This window comes from Meleagris gallopavo, chromosome 1 (assembly GCF_905368555.1).
Source record: "Meleagris gallopavo chromosome 1, MGAL_WU_HG_1.1, whole genome shotgun sequence".
Taxonomy (NCBI): Eukaryota; Metazoa; Chordata; class Aves; order Galliformes; family Phasianidae; genus Meleagris; species Meleagris gallopavo.
The window spans coordinates 177,799,213-177,818,493 of NC_139404.1; the positions used below are offsets into that span (position 1 = coordinate 177,799,213).

Sequence of the window (19,281 nt, forward strand, 5' to 3'; positions counted from 1 at the left end):
GAAGATCTCCTTGTGAGGTTATCACCACAACGAAACCCAACAGTGACTAGCAATCCGCAATCACTCCTTTCTGGACCAAATCAACACATTTTTCCAAGGGCTATGAAAAGATCCAATTATATCACTGGCAAATTTTGATACAATTTTACATCCACACCAATAGGAGGAAATTTGGTACTCCCTTGAGTTTTTAAACCATATTTTCAATCTAGAAACGGTGAATGTTGGAAAGAATATCACAGACTCCTAAGGTTTGTACATTAACTCAAGACTTAAGGAAGCTTTGGCAATTACCTATAAGAAAACAGCATTACATTTCTATAAGGAAAAGGTCAGTTCTGTATTCCATCCAACCTTGAAGACAATATGCAGAAACAAAGTACAGACAGGTACATGTACTAACGGTTCTTTTCCAAATAGCTTAACACATATAACTGTGAAACAACATTACTATACAACAACACCTCTCTCTGTTCCTCAGAGGAAGTGAATAGTTTTGCAAAACTTAAACCAATAATGAAAATGACACACTTCTGAAAATAATTTTTTATATACATACATATATATATAGACTATAAGCATTTTTTGTCTTTACAGAAACTACATATTCAGTTCCCACCCACCAATATGAAATTATTCCATATTATCTTACCTCTCCATCTTCAGTAAAAACTATTTTTGTGTTCACTTTAAATTTCTTCTTCAATATCTTTTTGGCTTCTTGGGTCTTAGTTGTTTTTTTCTTCATCTTTGAGTTTGATGCATTCTGCATAAAAGAATAAACACGATGTCTTAGGGGTTTTCTTTCAATGGGTGGGAGGGCATCACAAAATATATGCTCTGAACTTTCTTAAGAGCAATTAGACATATTAACATGTAATTGCCAAAAGGCACAAACGCAAGAATGATGCTTAGTGAACAGCAGCTAGCAGCCCTTTTCAGAATCCTCTTTTTCCATGCACGTGTTGTTTCATGAGGAACTCATTTATTCTGTTAGAAACTTAGCAAGCTTTAAATCCTACACACAGCCGGACACCAGACGAATCCAAACCCCATGAACCTTTCTGGGACAATGACACAATTCACCAGCTTATGTTGTCAGTGCTCAAGCCTCATCGCAGCAGAAATGCTGTATAACTGACTGAAGCCGTTAGTCACAACTGATCAGATCACTTTCACCTCACCTGTCACTAAGTGATCAAAGTAACACAGCAACTTGAGTAACATCTGCATCAATGAAAGGCAGAAACCTTCCTATTTTGTAACTCCTGGTCTGCAGTGTGGTGCGGTTGGAAGGTACAAAAAATGCTGAGGTTTTGGAAGTAGTCTGCAAAGGTGGGAGGACTATTTTAATTAACTTATTTTTCGATGCATTTTACAAAAGTAATGTCAGGTCCCCAGATGGCTCATAAGAGTTTCCAACATCCATCTCTGTGATGGTACAGCAGAACAGCACAGAACCAAAGAACACACAGATTCCTGGTCTATAACTCTTCTGCCAAGAAGTCAAAAGGCCATACCTATTCAGGCACCTAAAGGGATGCAACAAACAGAAGACATTTGAAACAACAGCTGCTACAGCAGCAAGTATTTTATATTTCCACTGGAATATGTGCAGAATGCTTAGGGGAAGACACACAACCCATCTTCATTCTGCAAAGACTTTCTTGCATAGTGGAGCACTGCAAAGTGACTTCCTGAAAACCAGTCTAAATTTCTGATAAGAAATAGAAAGTAGCTAAAGTACCAGAGAGAAAACAAAACCTGAGGAGGTCTCTCTCTCTCTCTTTTTTTTTTTTTTTTTTAATTTATTTTATTCAGTTTTCTATTCTACATCAAAAGAAGCAAAAAAATTAACTCAAAGTCACAGTCATTATGGTCAGTCCACTAATACACTGTAGTATGAACTACAGAAGAGAAGAATCAGAGTCTTCTTAACAGGAAAAACAGCCTGTGACAGCTACTGAGCTATGCTATAGGTAATGACCATATCCATTATAGAAAATTGTAACTATAGCAAAACCTGCATCCTCGGTACTTCACAGGACTTTTGTTGCTCTGTGCAGGCACTACTAATGAATGACACACACCTTCAAGAGCTCACGAAGCCACACTATTCCTTCACTCCTGTTGCTTATCCTATAAACACAAACCTTCTGAGAGTGTGCAAAAGCATAAAGCCCTCGTCTCTAACGAGCACATCAGCTCATTAGCAGAACAATAGGAATTGTCCAGGGCAAGAACTTAGAGGGATTATTTCATAGCTGGTACAGTAACACTTCTTACTACCAAAACATTTTTTTTCAACAGTTGCTTTTGCTTCTGTTTCAGTTTTTTAATCTTACTGAATTGCCAGTATTATTGGTACCAACACAGTATGTCGATGAAAGAAGATTTTCTAGCACAAATATTGTTATCTAGCATACAATGGTAATATTTCCAGTTACGTCTACCTCTTGTCCACCTCTGTGTAATTTTGAGAAGTATTTTGATGCTGCAAAGTAGCACAAAAACAAATGGGACAGGTCAAAATTTCCAAACAAAAAAAAAGGAAGGAGAGGAGAAGAAAACAAATGAAAAATTAAATTCCAAAACTACACATTTAAAATGCACACTATAAGATTGGTGGCTGAATTTGGCAGATGTGTCTGAAGGTGGGAGTGGCTGCAGAATAAGAGAGCCCAGAGGTTGAGGCGGGCTATTTGCTGCTGGAAGTATAGTTCCTAATGAAGTTATATATGCTGACCAAGTAAGTTTTTCTCCATGCATTTTAGGCAGGTGAATGCCGTTACCTCTCCCCCTTAAGTTACCCTTGCCTAATCAATAGATACAATATTAGGCTCTGTGCTAACTGGTATGAGATGACTTTTCCTGAATAACTGTGATGCGCAGAGACTGTGATTAAAACATGCAAAAAGCAGCAGAAAGAAACTCTGTATACTTTACAGATAATTAAATTGTACTCTCTTTTGGGACACTTTAGTTTACTAAGCTGAACAAACTTCAAAAAAAGATCAGTATTAATGCTTCTTAGCGCTCCTTCTCCTGACAGCCTTAGTTTAACGCCAACTAACAGTGCAGAGATCCAGTGGGCTCAGATACCAAAACATTTAATCACAGAATTAGGCAGAACTTCAAGAATGACATGATCTGCTGTTCAGCAGAAGTGTCACAGCCTGAGATGGAGGTCTGGCAGGTTAGCGCAGTGGTTGCTCTCACAGCCTCCCAGTCTCACATGGTCTGAGTCTCCTACATGGTTCAGAAGAGCTGGGCAGGTTGGCTTCAAGGAGCTACCATGAGGTGACATGACCATTGCTTCAGTCCTCCTCTGGGGACATCCCTCACATATCTCTGGAGTCCCTACAGCCCTGCAGACTCTCTGCAACTTAAGTCCCTCCCTCCATGCATGCCCAGAATCCTCTTTCAGAGCATCCAGTCCTCGTTTCTCTTGTGCCAGTGGCTGCCACTGTACCTTGAGTGTGTTTGAACCAGGAGTTTCTCCGGGCAGCAGCAGTTCTGACACAAGAGGGGTTGTCTCCATCATCGAATCACAGAATGGCCAGGGTTGGAAGGGATCTCAAGGATCATTAAGCTCCAACTTCCCTGCCACATGCAGGGCCACCAACCTCCACATTTGATACTAGACCAGGCTGCCAGGGCCCCATCCAATCTGGCCTTGAACACCTCCAGGGACGGGACATCCATAACCTCACTGGGCAGCCTGTTCCAGCACCTCACCACTCTCTTTGTAAAGAAATTCCCCCTCACATCCAACCTAAATCTTTCCTCCCTCAACTTAAAACCATTTCCCAGTGTCCTGCTGTTATCTACCCTTTCAAAGAGTTGATTCCCCTCCTGTTTGTAGGCTCCCTTTAGGTACTGAAAGGCTGCAATGAGGTCACTCCGCAGTCTTCTTTTCTCCAGGCTGAACAAGCCCAGCTCCCTCAGCCTATCTTTGTAGGGGAGGTGCTCCAGCCCCTCATCATCTTCGTGGCTCTCCTCTGGACCCTCTCCAACAGCTCTCTGTCTTTCTTGTACTGGGGGCTCCAGACCTGGACACAGTACTCCAGATGGAGCCTCACAAGAGCAGAGTAGAGGGGGACAATCACCTCCCTGTCCCTGCTGGCCACCCCTCTTCTGATGGAGCCCAGGATACCATGTGCTTTCTGAGCCACAAGAGCACACTGCTGGCTCATGTTAAGCTTTTCATCCATCAGGACCCCCAGGTCCTTCTCTGCAAGGCTGCTCTCAAGGACTGCTCCTTTCAGTCTGTATGGATACCTGGGATTCCTTTGTCCCAAGTGCAAAACTCTGCACTTTGCTGTGTTGAATTTCATTAGGTTCACCCCGGCCCACCATTCAAGCCTGCTGAGGTCCTTCTGAATGGCATCCCTTCCTTCCACTGTGTCAACCACACCACACAACTTGTTGTCATCAGCAAACTTGCTGAGGGTGCACTCAATTCCATCATCGATGTCATTGATAAAGATGTTAAAGAGCACTGGTCCCAAGACAGACCCCTGGGGCACGTCGCTTGTTACCGGCCTCCACCTGGACATAGAGCCATTAGTGAACCCTCTGTCTGCAGCCTTTCAATCAATTTTTTATCCATTGAGTGATCCACCCACCAAATCCACATCCCTCCAATTAGGAGATAAGGATGCGTTGGAGACCATGTCAAAGGCCTTGCTCAAGTCCAAGTAAATGACATCGGTCACCTTTCCCTTGTCCACCAATGCTGTCACTTCATCATAGAAGGCCACTAGATTGATTAAGCATGACCTTCCCCTGGTGAAGCCGTGCTGGCTGTCTCGGAGCACACGCTCATTCCTCATGTGATCAAGCATGTCATCCAGGATGATCTGTTCCATGATTTTCCCAGGCACAGAGGTGAGACTCACTGGCCTGTCGTTCCCTAGGTCCTCATTGCCCCCTTTCTTGTAAATGGGAGTAATATGACCCTTCCTCCAGTCAGCCAGGACCTCACCTGACAGCCACGACTTTTCAAATATGATGGAGAATCATTTCAGCTCACAGCCTCCACCCACTCCCCCCACCACCTAAGCCCTGTATCATCTATACCCAACACGCTCCCCACACCCAAAATCTTACAGTGCTGGTCTCTGCTGTGACCCTGTATTTGAACAGCTATGTAAAAGCATTCATTCCCCATCACAAAGGGCTCTGGTGCATTCATTCACTATAAGAAGCACATAAGCAATTGGCAGACGTCCGATTTTCATAATTTTCAGTGCCAACTGGTTTCCTGCATTGTTCAAGGTATTCTCTTTGTTCAGCTCCCATTTTCATCTTTTGTACTAGAAGATACCTGACAATTTACAAGGAGCAGCTTGGCATTTAACCCTCATTCTTCATGGCTTCATCTGTTTTCTTCACAATGAGTTCATCTCGCCAGCAGCTGGAGGCTGCCAAAAGACCTCCTCTGTCTGTTTAACCTCAAGTGCTGCAGAGAACGTGGTTTTGGCAGGGGCAATAACTTCTCTCTAACTGCTCATTAAATAGAAAGCTGAAAGCTGAGGTTACAGGCTGTGCCAGCAGAAGCACTGTCACACCAGCATGCTCGGGTGAATAGGATTCTGCTGAGATCTAGACTTTGCTCCTAACAGCAGAGCACAGAATGTGGCTGGGCATTTTAAGATGAGCTGAGAGCACAGAGCAAGTCCCCATGCTGACCTCACTCAGAAAACACCGTGCATCAAAACCTGCTCAACTAGTATCTGCCTCAGTAAACCTACTTCTAAAGCTTCATTATACCATCCAATAAGCCAAATGGAAACACAGTGAGCATACATAATCTGGGCATAGGTGTTTACATTTACTGTTAGATATCAAACTAATGATGCAGTTGAACTCAAGTTGGCAACCAGCTGAAATAGCAGCTAGCATATGCTTCCATTGCAATTAGAACCAGTTACCACCTGTTAGCAACATGGATAAGGCCCTCTAGTCTCAGGTTTTCTTCCATAAATGTAGAAAAGAAATGTGATAAAAACACCACTGAACAGATAAAACAAAGTAAAACGCTATTTAAAAAGTATCAGAAATCAGTCACGTGAGTTTATCAAAATCTCATAAAACGTATGCTCAGCTGCAGCATTTGAAGGCTTTTATTATTTTTAGTCAAAAGCCTAAATTTTGCCTTCCTTTTGCACACGCATGTGTCAGATGGCTTGCTGGATTAGATAATGACTGGAAACAAAACCAGTTCTTAGAAGCACAGAAAATTCAAACATTTTGATATATAATCAGGAACAATACAACTAATATGCAGCAGGCTCTTCTTTTAAGTAAATTTAAAAAAAAAAAAAAAAAGGAACAAACTTTTTTCCTTCTAGTTTATTGGATCTGATATTCCTAGCTGAATCTCTATAAAAAACGTTTTCTAAATGACGATATGACAAGTTTAAGATGTAAGAATTTCCTATATTTCAATTACAACTTTTTGCTGAAAAGCTGGTGCATCAGAAACAGGAGTGACAGTGAATTTTGCCATTCTAACACGGACTGGTTTTCCTTATTAATGCAACTGATAAAGTCCATAGTTCAGACTTGGACTATACAATATTCAATAACTCAGGGTAAAAGCACTTGCACCCTCTTAACGTAACTAAGACAAACTTGCCTCGGCCTTTGGCTTAGCGTGTTACAAATCATCAAGTGTAACATTTTATTTCTTCCTAACTTCATTTTTTCTACTTAATTTCAACTCCTGCAGGCAGTGAAAGCAAGGGCAGTGTATGTGCTGCAGAGGCTGGCTAAGACAGGACTATGTTACTGAGGAAGGGAAAAACAGCAGCAGAAAATAATTAGTTCTTCAGTTATGTTAGATATAAAAAGCATTACCACTTTCCCAGTTTTCCTTTGTGGGTTCCCCTCCCGCAAACACACACACACTTATAACTTGAAATGACTAGGAAGAAAAGTTGTGTACCTGGATATTTGATAAGTCTCTCCCAACGTTATTACACTACTTTTTACCCAGAATTCTGCAGCAACAGTCCCTGAGAAACACAAATCGATTTGGTACTGCATTTCACACACTTCTTTTGTATTTCTTCATGAAATTGCTCAGAATAGGAGCAAGGATTATCATATCTGTTCTATCGCAGAGCATTTCAATCCTCCTGTTTGACCGCAGAGTTCACACTCAGGAGGTATTCTTCATGGAATAAGACAGTCTTGCCAAATTTAAGTTACTAAGTCTCAGACAAAGAAAACAGCTGTCTTGATTTCTGTGAGGTGGAAAGCACATATCAACTGCTTTTAGCTGAGGGATATTACGGACTTTCAGAAGATTCAATACTGCCCAGCTAATATCATTACCTCTCAACTCCATAAACTTACTGAACTCAGATTGTGTTTGATTATCTACAATGACGATAAGGTTTGAGGAGAGGCACAGTCTCACTCCTACTGATTATGAACCACCAAAGCAGCAGCCTGATGCAAACTTTATCCTTCTACACAAAGCTATAAACAGTAGCGAGAGAACCAAAATAAACAGACTTTGAAGGCCAGTCATATTTTTTTTAAAAGTTTCCACTTAAAGATACAATTTAGCCCAACCAGCCATCTGTCTTCCCATTGAGCGCAAAGGATCAGAGAGCTGGGGGCTGAGGCTGCAGCCTGACTACAAAGGAAGGAATGGACACTACCTTCCCTCGCTATGTAGCAGGAGTCATTGCTTCAGTTGGAGGCCCATTCCTCTTCCTCCACAATAACAGCTTTTTCAGCCTGTCCCACTCCATACTGACTGCTGGCAAGCTGCAGGCCTGCCCCGCACAGCCCCAGTTGCCCGAACAGGCCGGAGCCACCAGGAAATGGCTTCCCACAAACTGCCCCTCGCTTCCAGGGCATGCCTGCCCTGCTGCCCTAGGAAAAGGAGCTCGTTTTAATCAACAAAGCAGGAAGCCAGGATGTACAAACATTTTTGCATTGCCTCAGTACTGAGCACAGCCCTTACCACAGCAGTAGCCAGGCTACTACCCAAAAGACAAAAGATTATATCTGCATCCGAGTTTCATTAGTTTGTATGTGATTGGGTTTAAGGCTTAGGTTAGACTATACATTTTAATAAACAACATACTGTTATTTCTAATAAAACAAATTAAATTGCACCATGGAAGTTGCAGAGCTAAACTAAGATTAAAATCTCAGTGTCTAACAGACTGAATGTGAAAGAAAGGGACAAAAGACTTGCCAACTAGCTAGAACTGCAATTTTCTGCAATACATTTACATGAGGTTGGGTTTTATGTTTAGACAGATACTTACTATTCTGTGTATTTCAAGGGGAAAAAAAAAAAGAAAGCTATTTATGATATGATTTTTACTTGTATGTAGACAATAACAGAGGAAAGGAGAAAGAGAAACCATTACGTAGATCTACGCTCAGTATTCCTGTCTCACCACAGATATAAACCAAGTGTAACAGAAAGGTCTACTAAAAAGTTCTTCAACAATAAATCTTACTTTTCTTTCCAACTGACAGTACAAGGAGTATTTCTGTAAGATATTTTTAAAACACTCAAAGTTTAAAACTGTTTTTTGCTGAAATCTTAAGCTTTCTATATAGACTTAGTATGGACAAAATCACTAAGGTATTTCTTAAGTTGTAATAATTACATCACATGCTGAAAGATTTCTTTATTTAATGCACTGAATCACAGAACTGCTGTTGCATTACTCAGAAATTCTCCAGTATCTACAAGCACAAGCAGTGATGACTTCCCTTTCTGAAGTGTTAAGCCCTTACCACAATAAAACAACTTCAAAAGAAAGCTATAATAGAATTGTGAACTATTTATATTTCTTGGCAAAAAAAAAAAAAAAGTAATAACAGAATTCTTGACCAAATGAACAATATATTTCAAAAGCTTGTAGCTCAAAATCAAACATATTAACACATATTGTAATGAACACATATAACATAAACACATAGAGTTGGTAGCAATATACATTTGAAAGAAAGATGTTGTTATAGGTGCAAAGATATTCTAATGGCTAATAATCTAAAGACTATCTCAGGCTGATAATAAGCAAGAAGTATACAGTAATTAGTAACAGTACTATTAATTCTAATGCAAATCAAGAATGAAATGTTTTCATTCTGTCCTTCCCTAAGTCATTGCAAAGTGCTGCAACATTAAAACCCCAACCCTCTGATAAAATCCATCAAACACAGTAGCCAACACTTCTACAGCCAAGAAGAATATTAAGCAGTCAAATCACTTGCAGTTATCCTAAGCTAGAGACTGCAGCTTAGTAAGCAAACTTTCTCACACATAAATCAACATGCAAATAATGTGATTTAATTGACTGCTACTGATATTCCTTTTTCTGGCCTTCTACTTTAGGTAAAAGCAAGAAGAGGGCATGACAAAGATGCTATTTCCAACAAAAAAAATGGCAAATCAGAAATCGATAAACACATCTTCTATATCAAACTAAATTAAAAACTACTTCTTCCAGCATAGTCATCTTCTTCTGTCACTTTCCAAAAAAATCCCAAAATGCACAAAATAACGCACAGCTGAAGAGCTAGGAAAACCTTAACTTGCTTTGCAACTTTTGTTCCACTTCAGATCTCCAGCAATTACAATGTTCATATCATTTCTCAGTTTAGAGCAATTGGAAAATCCTACCTGTTCATCTCCCCTCTCAATAGCTGACATGGAGCAACTCCCTCATTCAAAATGCAGGCAAAGGGAGACAAGTAGAAAGGGGAGGGAGTTCTGCCTTGTTTTAAAACTAACAGAATGATTAAGTCTTCCAGATACACTGAAAATGTGCTACTTCCTTCCATTTCTAGTTTTTCAGTCTCCAAAAGAACCAGAATAGCTCCTTCTCTTTCAAGCTGCATGTACTAACTTAAAGCAGAAGAAAAATTCTAATATTCACGGAGATGTGAACAATGAATTCTGCAGCAAGAATGCAATGCTGAGACAACAGTTAATGAACTAAACAGAGAAAAATTGAGACTTTTTACTTAAAGGATTCAATTTTTTATGCTACTGTACTGTGTAGTAATTAAACTATCTTCTAAAAATTCTTAACTATATTAAGACAGTTAAGATCTAAATATATGCTGTTACATCATTAAAATTATGGCTTAAAAATACTCTACACGTGAATCTTAGGTCAAAAGGTGAAATGAGAAGAATAAGATTTCATGCTGTTCTTCTTTAAGGCTGAATACATTTTACCTCCTATAACGAGCAGAAGAAACCCCTTCCCCCTTCAAAGCCATTATGCGTGGCAGCAGGAACACAGCAGCAGCCAAAGCAGAAGCTTCATGTTAATTCACTATATTACCCTGGTCCGTGATATAAAGTGACAAAAACTTAAACTTTGCAAATATAAATATACATTTACCTCAGCTCTTTCTCTGCCTCCTTTTGTACATGCTAAAAACAAAAGTTATGCCCATTTAATTATCAGACCGCGATATTATTAATGGCCTATGTACGTAAATAGTGATATCTTCCTATCTTTCGAAAAATACCCAACATCAATTTTTGTCTATTTCATCAGCACAACTTTTTCAGCAGTAGATTGGTGTGATAATCATCATTTCTCCCTAGAGCTTTATTTCACCTTTGGATTGAAGCAGATGGTACACACTTCTTTCGCATTAGAGTACTCTAAACTCATTCCTTTCAGTATCCAAGAACGTAGCAAGTAAATGTTCACCTGACCTGCACTTGAGCACAGCACAACTGAGGTCTCTTAAGAAGAGGAAACGTCAGATGGCATACCTGTGAGGGTTTTTCTTTGAGACAAGGCTTATTAGAGTTTGGCTCCAAAGAAGGGAGTGCACACAATCTATTTTCAAACCACATTGGGATTTCCTCCACAGTCCCAAGCACCAAACACATCGACAGGGGTCAGCCAGCTGGGGCAAAGACCATAGAGCAAACACTCCTCCACACCACAGAAGAGAAAAGGAAAAAAAGAGGGGCTGAGTGTGTTGGCCACTGTTGGCAAGAGGCCTGAGAGTAATGTATCTAGTTTATTCCAATCACTTTTTGGTTACAGATTCTCTGAAGAGATGAAATATATTCACCACTAAAGGCTGAAACGCCATAATAACAAACGTAAAAGAATATTTCGTAACTACTGTTTTACTTCTTTAAAGAAGGTTAAGCATTTTGACTTACAAGCAAACAAGACACAAGAACTTGAGTAAATCATATGGCCACAGCCAGTTGGCCCCAGACACGTGTACCATGAGCTTGTACCTTCAGCAGTTTCCATACCACTCATTTCCACGTGCCTTGTGCGTGAAGGGATATTGCTAGAAGAAAGCATACAAGAACTTGTGGTATTTTGTTTAAATATTTGTGTTTTCTCAGATCTTCTCACTCCCAGAATTCCACTGTGTTTTGTAACCAAAAGTTTTCAATTTTACATTTATTTTTTTTTTTACTTATGAGAGCGATAGACGGAGGGAAAACAAACACTCATCTATGAGCACATTCAGTTGCCAGGATATATCAACTGAAGTTTAGCTGGCTGATACGCTGAAGTACACTAAGATTTTCAAGCTTGTTCTGAAGCAGCAGAAAAGCTATCTTCTTTCCTTCTTAAAACTTTAAAAATATGCACGTTCCAAGAAACACAATCAATTTACTGATGTCTACTCACTTGAATAAAAATTGGAATAAGGAATATATTGTATACAGGAATCCCAACAACTGACTTCCAAAACAAAACAAAAAAATTGTATCTTGGCTCTTTTTATAAAAGGAGATAAATCAGCACTAATTTCAAACCAACATTCGCCGCAGCACTACATTGAAAAGCATCAGCTGAAGTTTGGAAAGGAAAAAAAAAAATTGAAGGATTAGTTACACACTGGGACTACAGTGAGCTGTGCTGAAAGACAAATCACCACGGAGCAGCAGCTCTCCTCACTCGCTCCTGTGGTCCCCATGCTGCCCAGAGTGCACCAATGAGCAGACAAGAAAGCCCACAGCTTGAGAAAACAAGCAACAGGCTGCTCAAAAAGAAAAACTAAGCCTGAAAACCATACTACATGCTTAAATGCAACAAAGAAATATTCGGTATCTAAAACTTAAAGGGAGAGCTCAAATAAAAACAGGAGAGCAATCAGGCACTTTCAGTCTCATGATGACTGTGAACCCCACTGTTCCAGCAGCCAGGAAGACCCAATGCACACCTATCAGGCAAATTACTTCCAGTAAAAGCTGACAGATATTAATGAGTTCACGTGGTACTCTGTGCACACCTCCAGTTTCTCAGATTGAATAAAAAAGAAGAGTGCATCTGGAGCAAGAGCATTCTTTCAAGTATTCTTTTTAGAATTTTGACATTCATTATGACAGTTGTTTTGAAAGAGGAACCAGAATTTGTCCATCACAATACTAATTATCTTAAAATGTGTGGAAGGTAGTTAACTGCATTCTAACACTCAGAAACAATCTATTCTCCTGAGCTATTCAGGCTCTGAGTTATTCAAGGCTCTGCCACTGTCACTGTTTGGAAAACCTCTTACATTCTGGTTAACATTCGTGAGCAATAAAATGCATTTTGAAGATACTTGAAATAGTTTGTAGAACTTTCTAGAGGAACATACTGGACTTAGATATTCAAGATTGAACATAATCTACTTGTTGCAGTTATTTCCATTATCACTAATTCTTTTTTATGAAACATTACACACTTTTCACATTTTCTTTCAACTGTACTGCTTTCAGATGCATAGATTTTATATTCAGAAAAAAAAAAATCTTACAGGAATAACCATGTGAGCAAATCTGTTCCTTGCTAGCTATTCACCGACAGATACAGCTCAGACCTCTCTCAACTGTCAACTGAAAACTATTTAAGAACAAAGTTTTACAAACCAGATGATGTAAGTATATCGCTGACCTAGCAAAGAATGCTGTAAAGCAGCAAAGGGATGAAAACCCGATCAATGGCATCAACCAGTCACCCCCACCTCTCCACACATCATCAACCAAGGCCAGTGCTGCAGCCAGCTCACATAAAGGTGCAAGGCAGGACATGGGAGTGACATTAGAAGTGCGGATGTAGTAGAGACCATTTGCTGCTCAAAGATATTCCCAGCCTTCCCACTGGAAGCACAGTGAATTACTGAGAAGTCTCCTGCAGGACAGATCTGGTACACAGGTCAACAACAGGACGAAAACAGTTTAAGCCATACAGACTAAAAAATACATTCCCATTCCTGAAACATTTTTCTAAGTACTGCCACAAAAGCTGTGAGTTCTCCATTTCAAGCTTACTTCTCATCTTCGTAATTCAAAAAATGTATTGGTCTTCTGAGAAATATCTCTAAGTCGAAAAATCCTCTCTTGACAGATGTCTCTTAGTTGGACTTTATTGCACATCTCTGCCGCCAAAGAGTCAGCCCATTTGAGTCTTCACTAAGCTCCTGGGCACACTAACAAATTCCTACACTGCCTGAAGTGATAAAATAAGCTTGAGCCAACAGGAATGCCAGGAAAAAAAAAAAAAAGAAAAAAAAAAAAAAAGGAGAGAAAAAATAAGAAAACAAGTCTGGAGCAGGTAATATAGTAGGGATGCACAATAATCGTGATAATTCCCACTCCTAGCCTCCTCCAGCCTGACTGAAGCAGACTTACAGGCTGCAACTCCAGTCAACTGCTGCAGTGAAAAATTAGGACTTTTAAAAAATAATTGAAATGGATAAGGTGAAAAAAAGGAGAAAAAATAGATTTATGCTCAGTCATTAGTTATCACAACTCATGGAAGAAAGTTATTGCTGACAAATGTATTCCTATACAGTAGATTCTGTGGGCTAACGTGTTAGTCCTACTGCCATCTCACTAGAGGTCTCCATAAAAATCTCCAGATAGGCTAGGTGAGAGATAAGGGAAATACTTGTCTCTCACAAAGAAAAATACTGTCTGAAGTCATTTCAGAGAATGCATGGATTAAGTATGGTAGACAATATTTATTCTGTTAAGAACAATCTGCCTGAAAAATCGAGATTTCTAGGATGGTAAGAACTGTTTCCCATTTCTCTTGCAAATATTCAAATGTTTTCACATTATATCAAGAGACATTCATTGATCACAGCTAGAAGAACCCCAGATACTGCTTACTCAGAAAGTGCACAACTCCAGAATGTAAAGGTAGATGGACAGAGTCAACACCAAGGAAGAGCTAAGAAAAGAATGAAAATCAAGAACAATAGCAAATCATCTGCCAATGTGGAAAACAGATTTTTAAGCATGCATTCACACTGCATATCTTATTGTAGAAGATTAAGCAAAAACATCCTCTCAAAACTTTTTGGCTGAAAAATTCTTTCTGTAGATTTGTGATCTTAAAAAAGAAACAGTGATGAGTAAGAAGGCATACGTGTTCTCCACACTGCTAGTTATCTTTTTCTTTTAAAAGCAGTAATCCAAGATAGAACTACTTGAGATAAAGAGTAATTTAAATTCCTCTTCTCCAAAGTATTTTCTCAAGTTACGTAACTGTGATAATGTAGTCAGATGTAAATGCTGTGAACAGGTCTGTTTGTAAGAACAGCCAATTTGACCTTCTGCACATGCCACTGAATTTAAAACCACGAAGTATATTACTTTGAGATAACACTTGCAGCATTTCATACTTAAGATAATACATAACAGGAGACAAACTCAAGGAAGCAATTTTTTCTACTCAATCTGCAGAAACTGAGGTTACCCCTCTGTATCGCTGCATAAATACTGTTTTGATTTCTTTTAAAAGGAAACAGATGTTATGACTTACTCCTACTCTGGGAGGGAAAAAAAAAATCTGAAATGCTTTTATAAGCACTTTTTGCAATTCTTCCATGCTTGAACAGTATATCTTTTTACGACGCAGTAACTTTTTATCATGTGTTCAACAGATTTTATTCCCATAGCCATTTACAGAAATGTGGGTAAGATTCTTTTTAATCTATCATTTTCAAGTGCTGTGAGGAAAACCATAAAAAAAGCATATCCAAGTACAGGCTAATGTAGGCAAGAAGAGTTTGAGAGATCATTACAGATAAAGAGTAATCTTTCAATTTGTCTAATGTGCAATGGTCTCATGCTTTGTCTAACACGAAACTTTTCTTATGTATAAGGAAATCTGACTGATTTGTTTTTAAATTGAAAAAGCAGTTCAGAGTATTCAGTAGTCAATAATCAGGACACGACAAGAAGTGTGATAAAAAGTTCATACTACACTGCACAAGCAACCTTCTTCCAAGGACATAACCATAATACATTTTCTATCTGTTTAGCAGTTCCCAGAAGATAACTGCCATAATTTATTATCTTATTTATCTACTTTGCTGTTTAGAACATCAGTAGATTTCAGTATTTAGTACAGCTATGGGAAAAATAATGAGGCAGCTATGGGCTATTAGTGCAAAGAGATCAATATTTCAGCTAGGATAAGACTTGAGTACTCAGTAATCAAAACTGTGAAATACACAGAGCCAGTCTACAAGTATGTTCTCTTAATATGTTTTATACCTACCTTTAATATATGCTTATGTAAAATAGATGATTAACTTTAGAATCCATCTGCTCACTTATTTACACCACTTTGGCTGAATTTAACTTTTGATAAGGCCCACCCTCACTGCTTAAAATAAAATGGATATGAAGAAAATAAAAATCATACTTCTAATTGAAAAAGAAAAAATCCAGTAACTCATACCGTAAAAACCAGGCAAGGAACTGCTCCTCCTTCTTGAAAGGAAAAAAAAAAAAAAAATGGTTAAAGTGCAGCAGATACTTGCCCTAAAAAAAATCATAACTTCAACTATACAAATGGAAAATAAGACCACACTTCTCACAGCAGAAACAAACACTTCTCATTAACACTCAGTCAATTTTCACTTGTTTGTAGCTTCATGGATTGCTCATCTGCAAGGACTGTGGTTCAGATAGCCTCAAATTTTTCATTCTTGAGATTTGAGACTAATACATCTTTCACTTGCAGAAATGTAAAGCTTGGATTTTCAAAAGGAGTCACTGTGGGTTTGTTTTCTAGTATAAGATTTTCAAGATCATAAGTACTTCAAATTCCAGGCAGTTAACGTGCTCCTGAATTACTTGGCCTGTCTGAGAAATAAACTTAATTTTAAAGGGAATTAGACATTAGGCACCTCTCACAACTTCTGAAAATCCTGTCTGAAACATCACCACGTTACTGGAAAGATACAAAACAGAGGAAAACAACAGAGAGCAATAAAATGGACTTAAGAATAATAGTTTTCTTTCAAAGGTGAACTGAAAAACAAAGTTTTAGAATACTTGAAACAATTTTCATCATTACCACATTCTAACTTCAGGGCATACTGCACTTTTAGTCATCAGCAATTCTTACCGACATAACTCAGAACGTAAATATGGAGTGGTAGCAATTTACTGAGCAGCAGGCATCGACACAATAGTAGGAGTACTGCTGGATATGTTATTACAACCAAAAGCATTAATGTGAAACTTCAGATCAGATCATGTAAAAAACCTGCAATCATCATGCCACTTCCACATTTAAAAGGACAATGATTCAGCAAGCTTTCTGGCTAAAGATTTACTCTGGCAGAGTTTTAACAACTACGCAGCAAATTGCTTTGTTTGTAAGTTAGCCCTCTCACCCTTACATACACAGCAGTCAGTTGCTGTTTGAGATGTTATTTTTCTGCTGTAGAGGAGCCATTTTAACTTACAAAGGTATAGGTACAATTCATAATGCAGTACAACTACCAGCTATGTACAAGGAAAGCATATTAGGACATAGGGTGATGGCTTTAAACTAAAATAGGGGAGATTCAAGGAAAAAATCTACACTCAGATGGTGGTGAGGCACTGGAAGAGGTTGCACAGAGAAATTCTGGATGCCCCATCCCTGGAAGTGTTCAGGCTAGATGGGGCCCTGGATAAGCTGATCCAGCAGAAGCAGTCCCTGCCCATGGCATGGGACTGTAACTGGATGGTCCTTAAGGTCCCTTTCCAACCAAGCCATTCTATGATTACCTACATTACATTGCATTCTGATTACATTTACTTCTGAATACTCTACTGAGCAAGTGGCAAGCATTCCATAGAGCACAGGACTTAACCACCTCTCTGCCTGAAGCAACAAAGAAGACGGACTCTCAAACACAGTGGGGACAAAGTGAACTGGAAGAGCAGAGAACCACGCAGCAAAGCAAATTAAAAGTAATTTCTACTGGTCACCTCTGCAGATCAAGAGGAATGATTCTGAGTTGAAGGTACACATTACAGGCTTTGAATGAATCCCCAGAGAAGCATTCCCTTCAGGAGCAATCTTACAGGACTGGCCTACTTAAGGGAAATTTAAGCTTGTGAGTATCCTTACTGTCCTCACTGCCCACCACCCAACGTGTGTTTGGGTAATTTTCACACAAAATGCTCTGGCTCTTTACTGAATATTCGCTTTGCTAGAAACCTTTATCCATCTCAACATGCCTTTGGCTGTGCTCACCGCACCAGTAGCCCCCCGATAACATGGTGTGCCACTGGACTGCACTGCTCTTCTAGCTCAAATGGCAAAAGTTATCAGCATCAGTTTTTTCCACACAATTATCTTGATCCTTTGCTATTTTTCCTCTTTTCAGAACCACTTTTCAGGCTCCCACTACTTAACTTTGAGTTTGCCCTTATCAGAGAACACAATTTCATTGTACTCAATTCTTGTTGAGACATTTTGTTTCAGGCTAAAGATCCCCACATGAAAGATTCATATGACTTTCTGACATACAAAAGCCTAGAAGACACAAGTTAGATTAAGCTGCCAGAAACAAATACTGGTAACGTATTTATTGCCACCCTCTGGGACTTCAGACATATTATCTAATTTTCAGCTGTTTCCAACACGCCAAGTACAACTTAAATATATTGAAGACACATCATATGCCTCCATGTTCACAAGCAAGCAACAAGGAGTTTTCTGGTACAAAAGCATGAGTCCACTTTGTTGCAAATACCATAAGGTCATTTCCCATGGGTCAGCAGTTGTCCCCAGAGTGCTGAGGCTGCAGTCAGAGTGGTCATGTCACCAAACCTGCACGGGGCTCCTTTCACAGGCCTCAGCCACCAACCCACGTCCACTGATACGCTTTGCTGGGCCCAACAGAGCACCCTGCATCAGCAAAGTCCCTTCCCATAGCAATAGCTGAAGGTGACACAAATGCTGATCAGATCTCTTCATACTACTGCAATGCAGGCCCTGTCCTACCATCACCAGACAATTCAGGACAGGACACTGCAGAAAGACCTGAAAACATTCCAGAAACAATCACAATTCCTTTCCAGCTAGCCTTATTAAAGCGTCTCAACTGTACAACTTCTTACTGCTGTGGCCAAAAAGATCATGGAAATCTCTAGGTAAGGTAACAGCTGTATCAAACCATATTTTCTATAGAAACATTCATGATCTCTCTTCATTCTCTCCATGCAAAATAAGCTTCACCAGTCCTCCCAAATCACATGTTGACGATTAATTGACTGTAGTGGATTGTCAGCATCCTGTTACACATCCAGTTGCAACTGATCTAGAAATTCTATTAGTCACCATGGTCAGCTTGGTCCTAAGCCCAGTGTCAAACTGGTCAGCAGCTTCCCAGATCTGATGGAAAGTGCTTTTTAAGGAAAGAGGGACATTTAACTGTCCCAGCCATTTAAATGGAAGCAAAGCACTGTGGGTCCTTTTGAAAATTCATCTGAAGTCTCTAATCTAGGAAAACTTGAGAATGCCACAATGTTAGACCCAAGTACTCTCCCCTTCATGTTCATAGCACTACCGCACTGCATGGAAAATGACTAGTGTTAGTAAAGTCTGTCAGGGCAAAATGATAAAAATAAAAGTCAAATCTGGTCAAGACAGTAATGCAGCACTGAAAAAGTATGCTCCGAGAGAGGAACAAATACTGCTTGGATTACTATTACAGATAACATTCAGCAACACCTTCCCACCAAATGTAAGCCCAAGCAGCATGCCTCAGGCACATGCATACATGCTGGACACAGCTGAGGGCTCAGAAAGAACTGTTGCCCTAGAAGGTTTTACCAATCAATGCTGTCCAGGCATACAGTCATGTACACACAGTGCTACGTATTTAAGGCAGAATGAAAAAATAGAACACTACAACAAAAACTTCCTTCTGTAGCTGGGCACGTGGTATGTCACATCTACAGCTTATTGCAGTAGTCATAATTGTCTCCATTATCTTGTGTTTCCCTGTCTTTCTTATGTTCAC

General features: G+C 39.5%; 1 protein-coding gene across 1 annotated transcript in view; it reads right to left on the reverse strand.

The window, feature by feature from the left end:
- Positions 1-19,281, reverse strand: part of DDX10 (DEAD-box helicase 10) — a 166,331-nt gene that overhangs the window by 71,623 nt on the left and 75,427 nt on the right. The window contains exon 14 of the mRNA XM_085216244.1: positions 653-766. Within this exon, the coding sequence (XP_085072370.1) occupies positions 653-766 (114 nt within the window). The remainder of the gene's footprint in view (positions 1-652; positions 767-19,281) is intronic.